At 47.0% G+C, this 11908-nt stretch overlaps 1 protein-coding gene across 1 annotated transcript; it reads right to left on the reverse strand.

The window, feature by feature from the left end:
• Window positions 1-2160: 2160 nt before the first annotated feature.
• On the reverse strand, window positions 2161-5107 carry LOC138851387 (uncharacterized). Its single transcript, XM_070080462.1, has 2 exons — window positions 4208-5107; window positions 2161-3132 (listed from the first exon to the last, which is right to left on the reverse strand). Exons 1-2 carry the CDS (start codon window positions 4800-4802, stop codon window positions 2843-2845), a joined length of 885 nt encoding a protein of 294 aa, XP_069936563.1. The 5' UTR covers window positions 4803-5107; the 3' UTR covers window positions 2161-2842.
• Window positions 5108-11908: the final 6801 nt, after the last annotated feature.

Here is an 11908-nt window from a genome sequence, read left to right on the forward strand (position 1 = left end):
TATGCATGTATACATACAAGAACGTACTTTAAGATGTATGCAATTGTATATTATATATATATGTAGGTGTGTGGTGACCCGTCACTGTTTGCTGAAGGTGTGTGGTGACCCGTCACTGTCTGCTGAAGGTGTGTGGTGACACGTCACTTTCTGCTGAAGGTGTGGGGTGACCCGTCACTGTCTGCTGAAGGTGTGTGGCGACCCGTCACTGTCTGCTGAAGGTGTGTGGTGACCCGTCACTTTCTGCTGAAGGTATGTGGTGACCCGTCAGTGTCTGCTGAAAGTGTGTGGTGACCCATCAGTGTCTGCTGAAAGTGTGTGGTGACCTCTCACTGTCTGATGGTGTGTGGTGACCCGTCAGTGTCTGCTGAAGGAGTGTCTGTGTTTGTACACGTTATGTACATGTGTATGTGTTGCTTTGTTCGTGCGTCTGTTTCGTTCAGTGTGTGTAAGATGTATATGTGGAAATACAGAATTGAGCGTATGGAAGTGTGTTTGTGAACCTCTGTGTACCATGACGAGGGAAGAGTGTGCTTGTGAACCTCTGTGTACCATAACGAGGGAAGAGTGTGCTTGTGAACCTCTGTGTACCATGACGAGGGAAGAGTGTGCTTGTGAACCTTTGTGTACCATGACGAGGGGAGAGTGTGCTTGTGAACCTTTGTGTACCATGACGAGGAAAGTGTGTGCTGGTGAACCTCTGTGTACCATGACGAGGGAAGAGTGTGCTTGTGAACCTCTGTGTACCATGACGAGGGAAGAGTGTGCTTGTGAACATCTGTGTACCATAACGAGGGAAGAGTGTGCTTGTGAACCTCTGTGTACCATGACGAGGGAAGAGTGTGCTTGTGAACCTTTGTGTACCATGACGAGGAAAGTGTGTGCTGGTGAACCTCTGTGTACCATGACGAGGGAAGAGTGTGCTTGTGAACCTCTGTGTACCATGACGAGGAAAGAGTGTGCTGGTGAACCTGTGTACCATGACGAGGGAAGAGTGTGCTTGTGAACCTTTGTGTACCATGACGAGGAAAGAGTGTGCTGGTGAACCTGTGTACCATGACGAGGGAAGAGTGTGCTTGTGAACCTTTGTGTACCATGACGAGTGAAGAGTGTGCTGGTGAACCTTTGTGTACCATGACGAGGGAAGAGTGTGCTGGTGAACCTTTGTGTACCATGACGAGGGAAGAGTGTGCTGGTGAACCTTTGTGTACCATGACGAGGGAAGAGTGTGCTGTTGAACCTTTGTGTACCATGACGAGGGAAGAGTGTGCTGGTGAACCTTTGTGTACCATGACGAGGGAAGAGTGTGCTGGTGAACCTTTGTGTACCATGACGAGGGAAGAGTGTGCTGTTAACCTCTGTGTACCATGATGAGGGAAAAGTGTGCTGGTGAACCTTTGTGTACCATGACTAGGGAAGAGTGTGCTTGTGAACCTTTGTGTACCATGACGAGGGAAGAGTGTACTTGTGAACCTTTGTGTACCATGACGAGGGAAGAGTGTACTTGTGAACCTTTGTGTACCATGACGAGGGAAGAGTGTACTTGTGAACCTTTGTGTACCATGACGAGGGAAGAGTGTGGTGGTGAACCTTTGTGTACCATGACGAGGGAAGAGTGTACTTGTGAACCTTTGTGTACCATGACGAGGGAAGAGTGTGCTTGTGAACCTTTGTGTACCATGACGAGGGAAGAGTGTACTTGTGAACCTTTGTGTACCATGACGAGGGAAGAGTGTGGTGGTGAACCTTTGTGTACCATGACGAGGGAAGAGTGTACTTGTGAACCTTTGTGTACCATGACGAGGGAAGAGTGTGCTTGTGAACCTTTGTGTACCATGACGAGGGAAGAGTGTACTTGTGAACCTTTGTGTACCATGACGAGGGAAGAGTGTACTTGTGAACCTTTGTGTACCATGACGAGGGAAGAGTGTACTTGTGAACCTTTGTGTACCATGACGAGGGAAGAGTGTGGTGGTGAACCTTTGTGTACCATGACGAGGGAAGAGTGTGGTGGTGAACCTTTGTGTACCATGACGAGGGAAGAGTGTACTTGTGAACCTTTGTGTACCATGACGAGGGAAGAGTGTGGTGGTGAACCTTTGTGTACCATGACGAGGGAAGAGTGTACTTGTGAACCTTTGTGTACCATGACGAGGGAAGAGTGTGGTGGTGAACCTTTGTGTACCATGACGAGGGAAGAGTGTGCTGGTGAACCTTTGTGTACCATGACGAGGGGAAAAAAGTAACTGATAACAGTTAATTATAGTTATCATGCAGGGAACACTATGGGACGGTTGGACTTTTTTTTTTTTGCCTTCGTACGATTTCATTGGAATTTTTATCACAGACTCTAGGCATGTCATAGTATATTAAATAAAAGTTACATCAAAATCGTCCAATAAATAAACATAAAAAAGTGCGAAGTTGGACGTGGCAATAATTGTTACACAGGAATACGCCAAAGTAGGCAGCGTACCTGACCAAAGTGGAGTTCTTGATGTTGACGTTACATATGATGGAACTTGACACACAAGGGACCATCATTCAAATTATGGCATTGGTGCCACAATTGATGCTGTGACCAAATTGGTAGTTGACTATCAAATATTATTATATTATTATAATCAAAAAGAAGCGCTAAGCCACAAGGGCTATACAGCGTGACTATCAAATAATGTGCAAGCATTTCAGCATATATCATCCTACCAGTTGCAGCATTCAATGTCTCATACCAACTGGGTTTTTCCAACACTACATACTTACACTCAGTACAGTTTGTACTAACAAGTGTCTCTAGGTGATGGTGATCAAATGTAAAAGTGACTTTATTACTAAAACATTCTTAACAAAACATACACTTCATAATAACCTCAAAATTACAACGTTCCATCAATACCATATGATTTTCCTCTATAACAGGATTTAATGGCTGCAATAAGGACACTCGCCTTGTAGCACTTGATATATCATGTACACTATCACTTTCAACAAATATTTCACCGTCTCCAGCTGTAGATGTGCTGGGGTTAGCTGAGCTGGTGACGGCTGAGACGGGGTCAGCTGAGCTGTGGTCAGCTGAGATGGTGACAGCTAAGCTGGGATCAGCTGAGCTGGGGACAGTGGTGGCCACATCTGGGGTGTGGAGAAATTTTCTCCAGGAGGGGGGTATCAGCCCCCTTCAGCCCCTTTCAGCCCTTTCAGCCCTGAGGGGGCCCAGCCCTCTCAGAAGGGGCAAGCGTCTTGTTTACTGCTACAGTGAGTAATTGATCCCAGATGCAGTACCAATATGTGACGTGGCTTACCGCTCCTTGCAGTCCAGTGTTGCAGAGTGTATTTTAATAAGAGACAGTACATCTCTTACTTCAGCAGGACAATTAAGGAAAATCCTGCTCCCACTTTATTACCATAGTAAAGATAGTGGACATTGTTGTCTATGCTTAAGACAGCAAGATTTAAACATTCTGCTTTGCTTCATCGAGGAAGTGGCAAGGAAGCAAAAAGTACTAGGTCAGCTTTTTTTTTTTGTGCAAGGGGCAGTGACGGCATGGGGCGCTGTGGCGTCTTCAGATTACTTTTGACTCTACTGAGAGTGACACTGACACCAGGATAACCAACAAAGAACAACGATCTGTGCATTAGTGTGAACAAAGTGTCTCACAAAACACAATAAACACTTAAGAGAAGTGTGATCAGCTTCTCTTGTGATAAGATTGTGAACAATAAAGACAAATCTTGTGGAACATAGTGTACCAGTGTGCGTTTCCTAGACAATGGAAGACGTGGACATCCAAGGACACTTCAGCTTCTATCAAGTCACCGATACCTGTCGAAGGTGTGAAGAACACCATAGCTCACGTTACAAGAGCAAGGTATGTTACGAATTTTTTGTGGTACGGGGGACTGCGCAGTTCTTGAGTCGCAAGGAGTTTGTAATCAGCCTATAGTCGGCAGTAAGGTGTGGACTTTCGAGTCCAAACAAGTAAGTTGTCAGCCATCAGTGAATGAAATATGCTGACATAACACCCCTTAGGGGTAATTTATAATCTTACAAATTATAAATCTTTACAGCCCGTTGAAAGATGGTTTCGACAGCTTCTAGACCTCGTCTGCAGGGGCGGCTGTGTAGACGATTTGCTGTCTTTTATCAGCTAAGTGTTCACTATATTTATATTTATAAATATCTTAGCTGGTAAAGCCATTTCTCAACATGGGGTGGCCATGTCTAGAGTGGCCACGTCTGGGGTGGCCGCAGAAAATATGGTCATTTGTGGGGAGGTTGTCACATATGTAACCACAGGTGTGGTCAAGACAGATGTATATATGGGTGAAGGCGTGGTCACTGTGGCCACAATGGTGGTGGTGGTGGCCACAGATGAGTCACCTAGTTTACGCTTCATTCCTCTAGGTATGCCATGGCCACGTGGGGTGGCCACATCTTGGATGGCCACAGTGCTGCTGCCAGCATCTGGGGTAGCCACGGTGATGCTGCCTGCATCTAGGGTGGCCATGGTGATGCTGCCAGCATCTGGGGTGGTCATGGTGATGCTGCCACCATCTGGGGTAGCCACGGTGATGCTGCCTGCATCTAGGGTGGCCATGGTGATGCTGCCTGCATCTAGGGTGGCCACGGTGATGCTGCCTGCATCTAGGGTGGCCACGGTGATGCTGCCGGCATCTAGGGTGGCCACGGTGATGCTGCCGGCATCTAGGGTGGCCATGGTGATGCTGCCAGCATCTGGGGTGGCCATGGTGATGCTGCCAGCATCTGGGGTGGCCATCGAGGTGCTGGCTACACAAGTCATCTTACGCTTTGCTTTACTTGTTCAACAACTGACTGGGTTTCAGAAACATCAGTTATTTCCCCAGCAGTAAACAATGTGTTGGTCTTGATAAGTGTTGTGATGATGGCAGCCACGAGTCATGTTTTACCTGCTACTGCCTTCATTTCTTTGGCTTTTTTTTCATCATTTCTAATCGCTTCCGGCTGATCGTATGCGAAAACTGTTTCTTCGGGCGACGCATTTTGTATGAAATTTGCACAATATATGGCAAAATTAGGGATCACTAGGGTCTGCTACGGTCACTCACAGCGACTTACCTCCACCTCCTGCCGACTGTTAGTCAGCACTGAGACTCGTGTGGTTGAAGCAGCTCAAACTGCAGCCACTCACAGAGTTACCAATTTGTATTTTGTAGCATTTGACACTAAAATATGAACAAAAAAATGACGAGAAATGTCTAACAATAACAACAAATGTATTACTGTTATGGTATACGTCACAACAATTACGCATTTACCTCATTTATTATAATTACGGTAACTTCTTTAGAGAATTATCGTACAGAGACGAGACATACACAAAAATATTACCAGATTCTTCAGCTCATTTTCGGTAACATTAACTCATTTTTCAATTCTTTTCGTATTTTTCGTATAATTCAGCGCTTGACGCGTCACGCGCCGCTAACGTTCACGCACCTAAATACGTTCATAAATGTACTTACACAGCTAAATAATTAATCAAGCTAATAATTAACATATGTAAAATATTAAATATAAATATATGTTCCAAATTTTCACTAGTGGCCAGTTCTTGGTGGACGAACTGTGATAGAGATCTCTCATGTCTCAGGTAGTCGACGTTCGAGTCTGTCCAGGAGGATGTTATTACAGAGCGCAGATTATCTGCGTGTCCTCCTCTGTAATAACATCTACCTTCGTATACTGATATTAATACACTTGTGTAGTAATATCATATATGGACAGTGCTTCAAGGCTGGCTAAAACTGCTGACCTCAGGGAAGTGGTGAAGGGTGAATACCTGGATCCACGGACCTAGGGTGGGACTGCTGACCTCAGGGAAGTGGTGAAGGGTGAATACCTGGATCCACGGACCTAGGGTGGGACTGCTGACCTCAGGGAAGTGGTGAAGGGTGAATACCTGGATCCACGGACCTGGGGTGGGACTGCTGACCTCAGGGAAGTGGTGAAGGGTGAATACCTGGATCCACGGACCTGGGGTGGGACTGCTGACCTCAGGGAAGTGGTGAAGGGTGAATACCTGGATCCACGGACCTGGGGTGGGACTGCTGACCTCAGGAAAGTGGTGACAGGTGAATACCTGGAACCACGGACCTGGGGTGGGACTTGCTGACCTCAGGGACGTGGTGACGGGTGAATACCTGGATCCACGGACCTGGGGTGGGACTTGCTGACCTCAGGGAAGTGGTGACGGGTGAATACCTGAAACCACGGACCTGGGGTGGGACTTGCTGGCCTCAGGGAAGTGGTGACGGGTGAATACCTGGAACCACGGACCTGGGGTGGGACTGCTGACCTCAGGGACGTGGTGACAGGTGAATACCTGGAACCACGGACCTGGGGTGGGACTGCTGACCTCAGGGAAGTGGTGACAGGTGAATACCTGGAACCACGGACCTGGGGTGGGACTGCTGACCTCAGGGACGTGGTGACAGGTGAATACCTGGAACCACGGACCTGGGGTGGGACTGCTGACCTCAGGGAAGTGGTGAAGGGTGAATACCTGGATCCACGGACCTAGGGTGGGACTGCTGACCTCAGGGAAGTGGTGAAGGGTGAATACCTGGATCCACGGACCTGGGGTGGGACTGCTGACCTCAGGGACGTGGTGACAGGTGAATACCTGGAACCACGGACCTGGGGTGGGACTTGCTGACCTCAGGGACGTGGTGACGGGTGAATACCTGGAACCATGGACCTGGGGTGGGACTGCTGACCTCAGGGACGTGGTGACAGGTGAATACCTGGAACCACGGACCTGGGGTGGGACTGCTGACCTCAGGGAAGTGGTGAAGGGTGAATACCTGGATCCACGGACCTAGGGTGGGACTGCTGACCTCAGGGAAGTGTGAAGGGTGAATACCTGGATCCACGGACCTGGGGTGGGACTTGCTGACCTCAGGGACGTGGTGACAGGTGAATACCTGGAACCACGGACCTGGGGTGGGACTTGCTGACCTCAGGGACGTGGTGATGGGTGAATACCTGGAACCATGGACCTGGGGTGGGACTTGCTGACCTCAGGGAAGTGGCGACGGGTGAATACCTGGATCCACTGACCTGGGGTGGGACTTGGTGACCTCAGGGAAGTGGTGAAGGGTGTATACCTGGATCCACGGACCTGCGGTGGGACTTGCTGACCTCAGGGAAGCGGTGACGGGCGTATACCTGGAACCACGGGCCTGGGGTGGGACTTGCTGACCACGGACCGGGGGTAGAACTAGGTGAGGCATCACCAGACTTCAAGGGAAGACATCCGGGGGCCCACGGATGAATTCCCGGGGAAGGCTTAGATGCAAAAGTTCGGATAGGAAGTGTAGGGTAGGAAGTGTAGGATGGGAAGTGTATGATAGGAAGTGTACGATGGGAAGTGTAGGATAGGAAGTGTAGGATGGGAAGTGTAGGATAGGAAGTGTAGGATAGGAAGTGGGGAAGGGAGAATATCTGAGGGGACACAGATGGACTCCTGGACACATGAACCTGGGGAAGACTTAGTGTAGGATGGGAAGTGTTGGATAGGAAGTGTAGGATGGAAAGTGAGGAAGGGAGAATGTCTGAGGGGACACAGATAGACTCCTGGACACATGAACCTGGAAGACTTAGTGTAGGATGGGGAGTGTTGGATAGGAAGAGTAGGATGGGAAGTGAGGAAGGGAGAATGTCTGAGGGGACACAGATGGACTCCTGGACACATGAACCTGGGGAAGACTTAGTGTAGGGTGGGAAGTGTTGGATAGGAAGTTTAAGATAGGAAGAGTAGGATGGGAAGTGAGGAAGGGAGAATGTCTGAGGGGGCACAGAACCTGGGGAAGACTTAGTGTAAGATGGGAAGTGTTGGATAGGAAGTGTAGGATGGGAAGTGAGGAAGGGAGAATGTCTGAGGGGACACAGATGGACTTCTGGACACATGAACCTGGGGAAGACAGTGTAGGATGGGAAGTGTTGGATAGGAAGTGTAGGATGGGAAGTGAGGAAGGGAGAATGTCTGAGGGGACACAGATAGACTCCTGGACACATGAACCTGGGGAAGACTTAGTGTAGGATGGGAAGTGTTGGATAGGAAGTGTAGGATGGGAAGTGAGGAAGGGAGAATGTCTGAGGGGACACAGATGGACTCCTGGACACATGAACCTGGGGAAGACTTAGTGTAGGATGGGAAGTGTAGGATAGGAAGTTTAGGATAGGAAGTGTAGGATGGGAAGTGTAGGATAGGAAGTTTAGAATAGGAAGTGTAGGATGGGAAGTGAGGAAGGGAGATTGTCTGAGGGGACACAGATAGACTCCTGGACACATGAACCTGGGGAAGACTTAGTGTAGGATGGGAAGTGTAGGATAGGAAGTTTAGGATAGGAAGTGTAGGATGGGAAGTGTAGGATAGGAAGTTTAGAATAGGAAGTGTAGGATGGGAAGTGAGGAAGGGAGATTGTCTGAGGGGACACAGATAGACTCCTGGACACATAAATCTGGGAAAGACTTAGTGTAGGATGGGAAGTGTTGGATAGGAAGTTTAAGATAGGAAGAATAGGATGGGAAGTGAGGAAGGGAGAATGTCTGAGGGGACACAGATAGACTCCTGGACACATGAACCTGGGGAAGACTTAGTGTAGGATGGGAAGTGTAGGATAGGAAGTTTAGGATAGGAAGTGTAGGATGGGAAGTGTAGGATAGGAAGTTTAGAATAGGAAGTGTAGGATGGGAAGTGAGGAAGGGAGATTGTCTGAGGGGACACAGATAGACTCCTGGACACATAAATCTGGGAAAGACTTAGTGTAGGATGGGAAGTGTTGGATAGGAAGTGTAGGATGGGAAGTGAGGAAGGGAGAATGTCTTAGGGGACACAGATAGACTCCTGGACACATGAACCTGGGGAAGACTTAGTGTAGGATGGGAAGTGTAGGATAGGAAGTTTAGGATAGGAAGTGTAGGATGGGAAGTGTAGGATAGGAAGTTTAGAATAGGAAGTGTATGATGGGAAGTGAGGAAGGGATAATGTCTGAGGGGACACAGATAGACTCCTGGACACATGAACCTGGGGAAGACTTAGTGTAGGATGGGAAGTGTTGGATAGGAAGTGTAGGATGGGAAGTGAGGAAGGGAGAATATCTGAGGGGACACATGAACCTGGGGAAACCATCAAAAACACAGTAAGTGGACCTTAAGACGAACTACTTGCCTCCACTTTGCAAGGTCTGGTAACTCAGAGGCTGAGAGTGGTAATATGCTCAGTGTTTCACCTGGATCAATCCCGGTAGGTTTCCTGACACTTGTTGCTCCTGTTCACCTAGTAGTAAGTAGTTATTGCTGTCACTTGTTCACCTAGTAGTAAGTAGTTATTGCTATCACTTGTTCACCTAGTAGTAAGTAGTTATTGTTATCACTTGTTCACCTAGTAGTGAGTAGTTATTGTTATCACTTGTTCACCTAGTAGTTAGAAATTATTATTATCACTTGTTCACCTAGTGTTAAGTAGTTATTGTTATCACTTGTTCACCTAGTAGTTAGAAATTATTGTTATCACTTGTTCACCTAGTAAGTTATTGTTATCACTTGTTCACCTAGTAGTAAGTAATTATCACTTGTTCACCTAGTAGTAAGTAGTTATCACTTGTTCACCTAGTAGTAAGTAGTTATTGTTATCACTTGTTCATCTAGTAGTAAGTAGTTATTGTTATCACTTGATCAGCTGGCTGGGTCCCGTCAACAATGTCTGTCAGCTGGTCTGTAATAATTGTATCATGTACTTGTAGTAATGTCAGATTATTATTATAATTATTATTATTGTTTTTTATTTTTTTATTAACACATCGTCGGTTCCCCACCAAGGCAGGGTGACCCACCAAGGCAGGGTGACCCACCAAGGCAGGGTGACCCACCAAGGCAGGGTGACCCACCAAGGCAGGGTGACCCACCAAGGCAGGGTGACCCACCAAGGCTGGGTGACCCACCAAGGCAGGGTGACCCACCAAGGCAGGGTGACCCACCAAGGCTGACCCACCAAGGCAGGGTGACCCACCAAGGCAGGGTGACCCACCAAGGCAGGGTGACCCACCAAGGCAGGGTGACCCACCAAGGCAGGGTGACCCACCAAGGCAGGGTGACCCACCAAGGCAGGGTGACCCGAGAGAGAAAAACTTTCATCAATCACTCCATCACTGTCTTGCCAGAGGCGCACTCACACCACAGTTATGAAATTGCAACATTAACACCCCTCCTTCAGAGTGTTGGCTCTGTACTTTACATCTCCAGGACTCAAGTCCGGTCTGCCGGTTTCCCTGAATCCCTTCATAAATGTTACCTTGCTCACACTCAACATACATGTATGCTTGCTAGAAGTCCAAGCATCTCCCTCACAAAACCTCCTTTATCCCCTGCCTCCAACTCCTCCTAGGCCGACCCCGACCTCGCCACCCCTCCACTATAGATTTATACTCTCTCGAAGCCATTCTACTTCGTTCCATCCTCTCTACATGTTTTGGTAATCCCGCACCTCCTCCTAATTTCCATACTACGGATTCTCTACATTGACCTCAGACATTACATCTCCACTGTCTACAGCCTTCTTGCTGCAACATTCACCGCTCAGGCTTCACACCCATATAAGAGCATCGGTATAACTATACTCTCATACATTCCCATCTTTGCTTCCATGGATAATGTTGTTAGTCTCCACAGACTCCTCAATGCACCACTCACATTTTTCCCCTCGTTAATTCTACGATTGAATGACAATAAAAATACAGTAAAAATGTAAGTTAGAAGTATTCCAGGAAGACTTGACCTGGTGACTCAACAAACTTTACCTCCTGATGATACAACTTGGCCACCAAGCTTCCTACCTTCTTTTATATTTTTTTTTCTTGGTAGAGAGGGTTGTTATATTATGCTTTGCTATATTAATAAGATATTAACATAACCGACACGATAGAAAAGTAGACACACATGCAATATAATAATAATAAACTATACAAGATTAGTGTCACAAGTGACATGGTCCTTAGGCAAATAGATAAATTAAATCCTAACAAATTCCCAGACCCTGATGAACTGTACGCAAGGGTTCTAAAGGAATGTAAAGAGGAGCTTAGCAAACCTTTGGCTAATCTTTTCAATATATCACTACAGACTGGCATGGCGCCAGATTAGTGGAAAATGGCAAATGTGATACCTATTTTCAAAGCAGGTGACAGGTCCTTAGCTTCGAACTATAGACCAATAAGCCCAACCTCCATAGTGGGAAAATTTATGGAATCAATAATTGCCGAGGCAGTTCGTAGCCACCTTGAAAAGCAGAAATTAATCAACGAATCTCAGCTTGGTTTTACAAAGGGGCATTCCTGCCTTACAAATTTATTAACTTTTTTCACTAGGGTATTTGAGGAGGTAGATCATGGTAACGAATTTGATATTGTGTATATGGACTTCAGTAAGGCTTTTGACAGGGTCCCACATCAGAGACTTTTGAGGAAAATTATGGCACATGGAATAGGAGAATTTTTTCCTGGATAGAGGCATGGTTGTCAAATAGGCAGCAGAGAGTTTGCAAAAATGGGGAGAAATCAGAGTAGGAAAGCGTCACGAGCCGTGTTCCACAGGGGTCAGTGTTGGGCCCCCTATTGTTCAAAATCTACATAAACGACATTGATGAGGGCATAAAGAGCGACATGAGCAAGTGTGCCGATGACACCAAAATAGGCCGTCGAATTCATTCTGACGAGGACATTAGAGCACTCCAGGAAGATTTGAATAGACTGATGCAGTGGCAGATGCAATTTAATATAGACAAATGCAAAGTTCCAAATGTTGGACAGGAAAATAACCATGCCATATATAAAATAAATAATGTAGATCTTTACGGATAGTGAAAAA

Source organism: Cherax quadricarinatus, unplaced genomic scaffold (genome assembly GCF_038502225.1).
Source record: "Cherax quadricarinatus isolate ZL_2023a unplaced genomic scaffold, ASM3850222v1 Contig474, whole genome shotgun sequence".
NCBI classification, from domain to species: Eukaryota; Metazoa; Arthropoda; class Malacostraca; order Decapoda; family Parastacidae; genus Cherax; species Cherax quadricarinatus.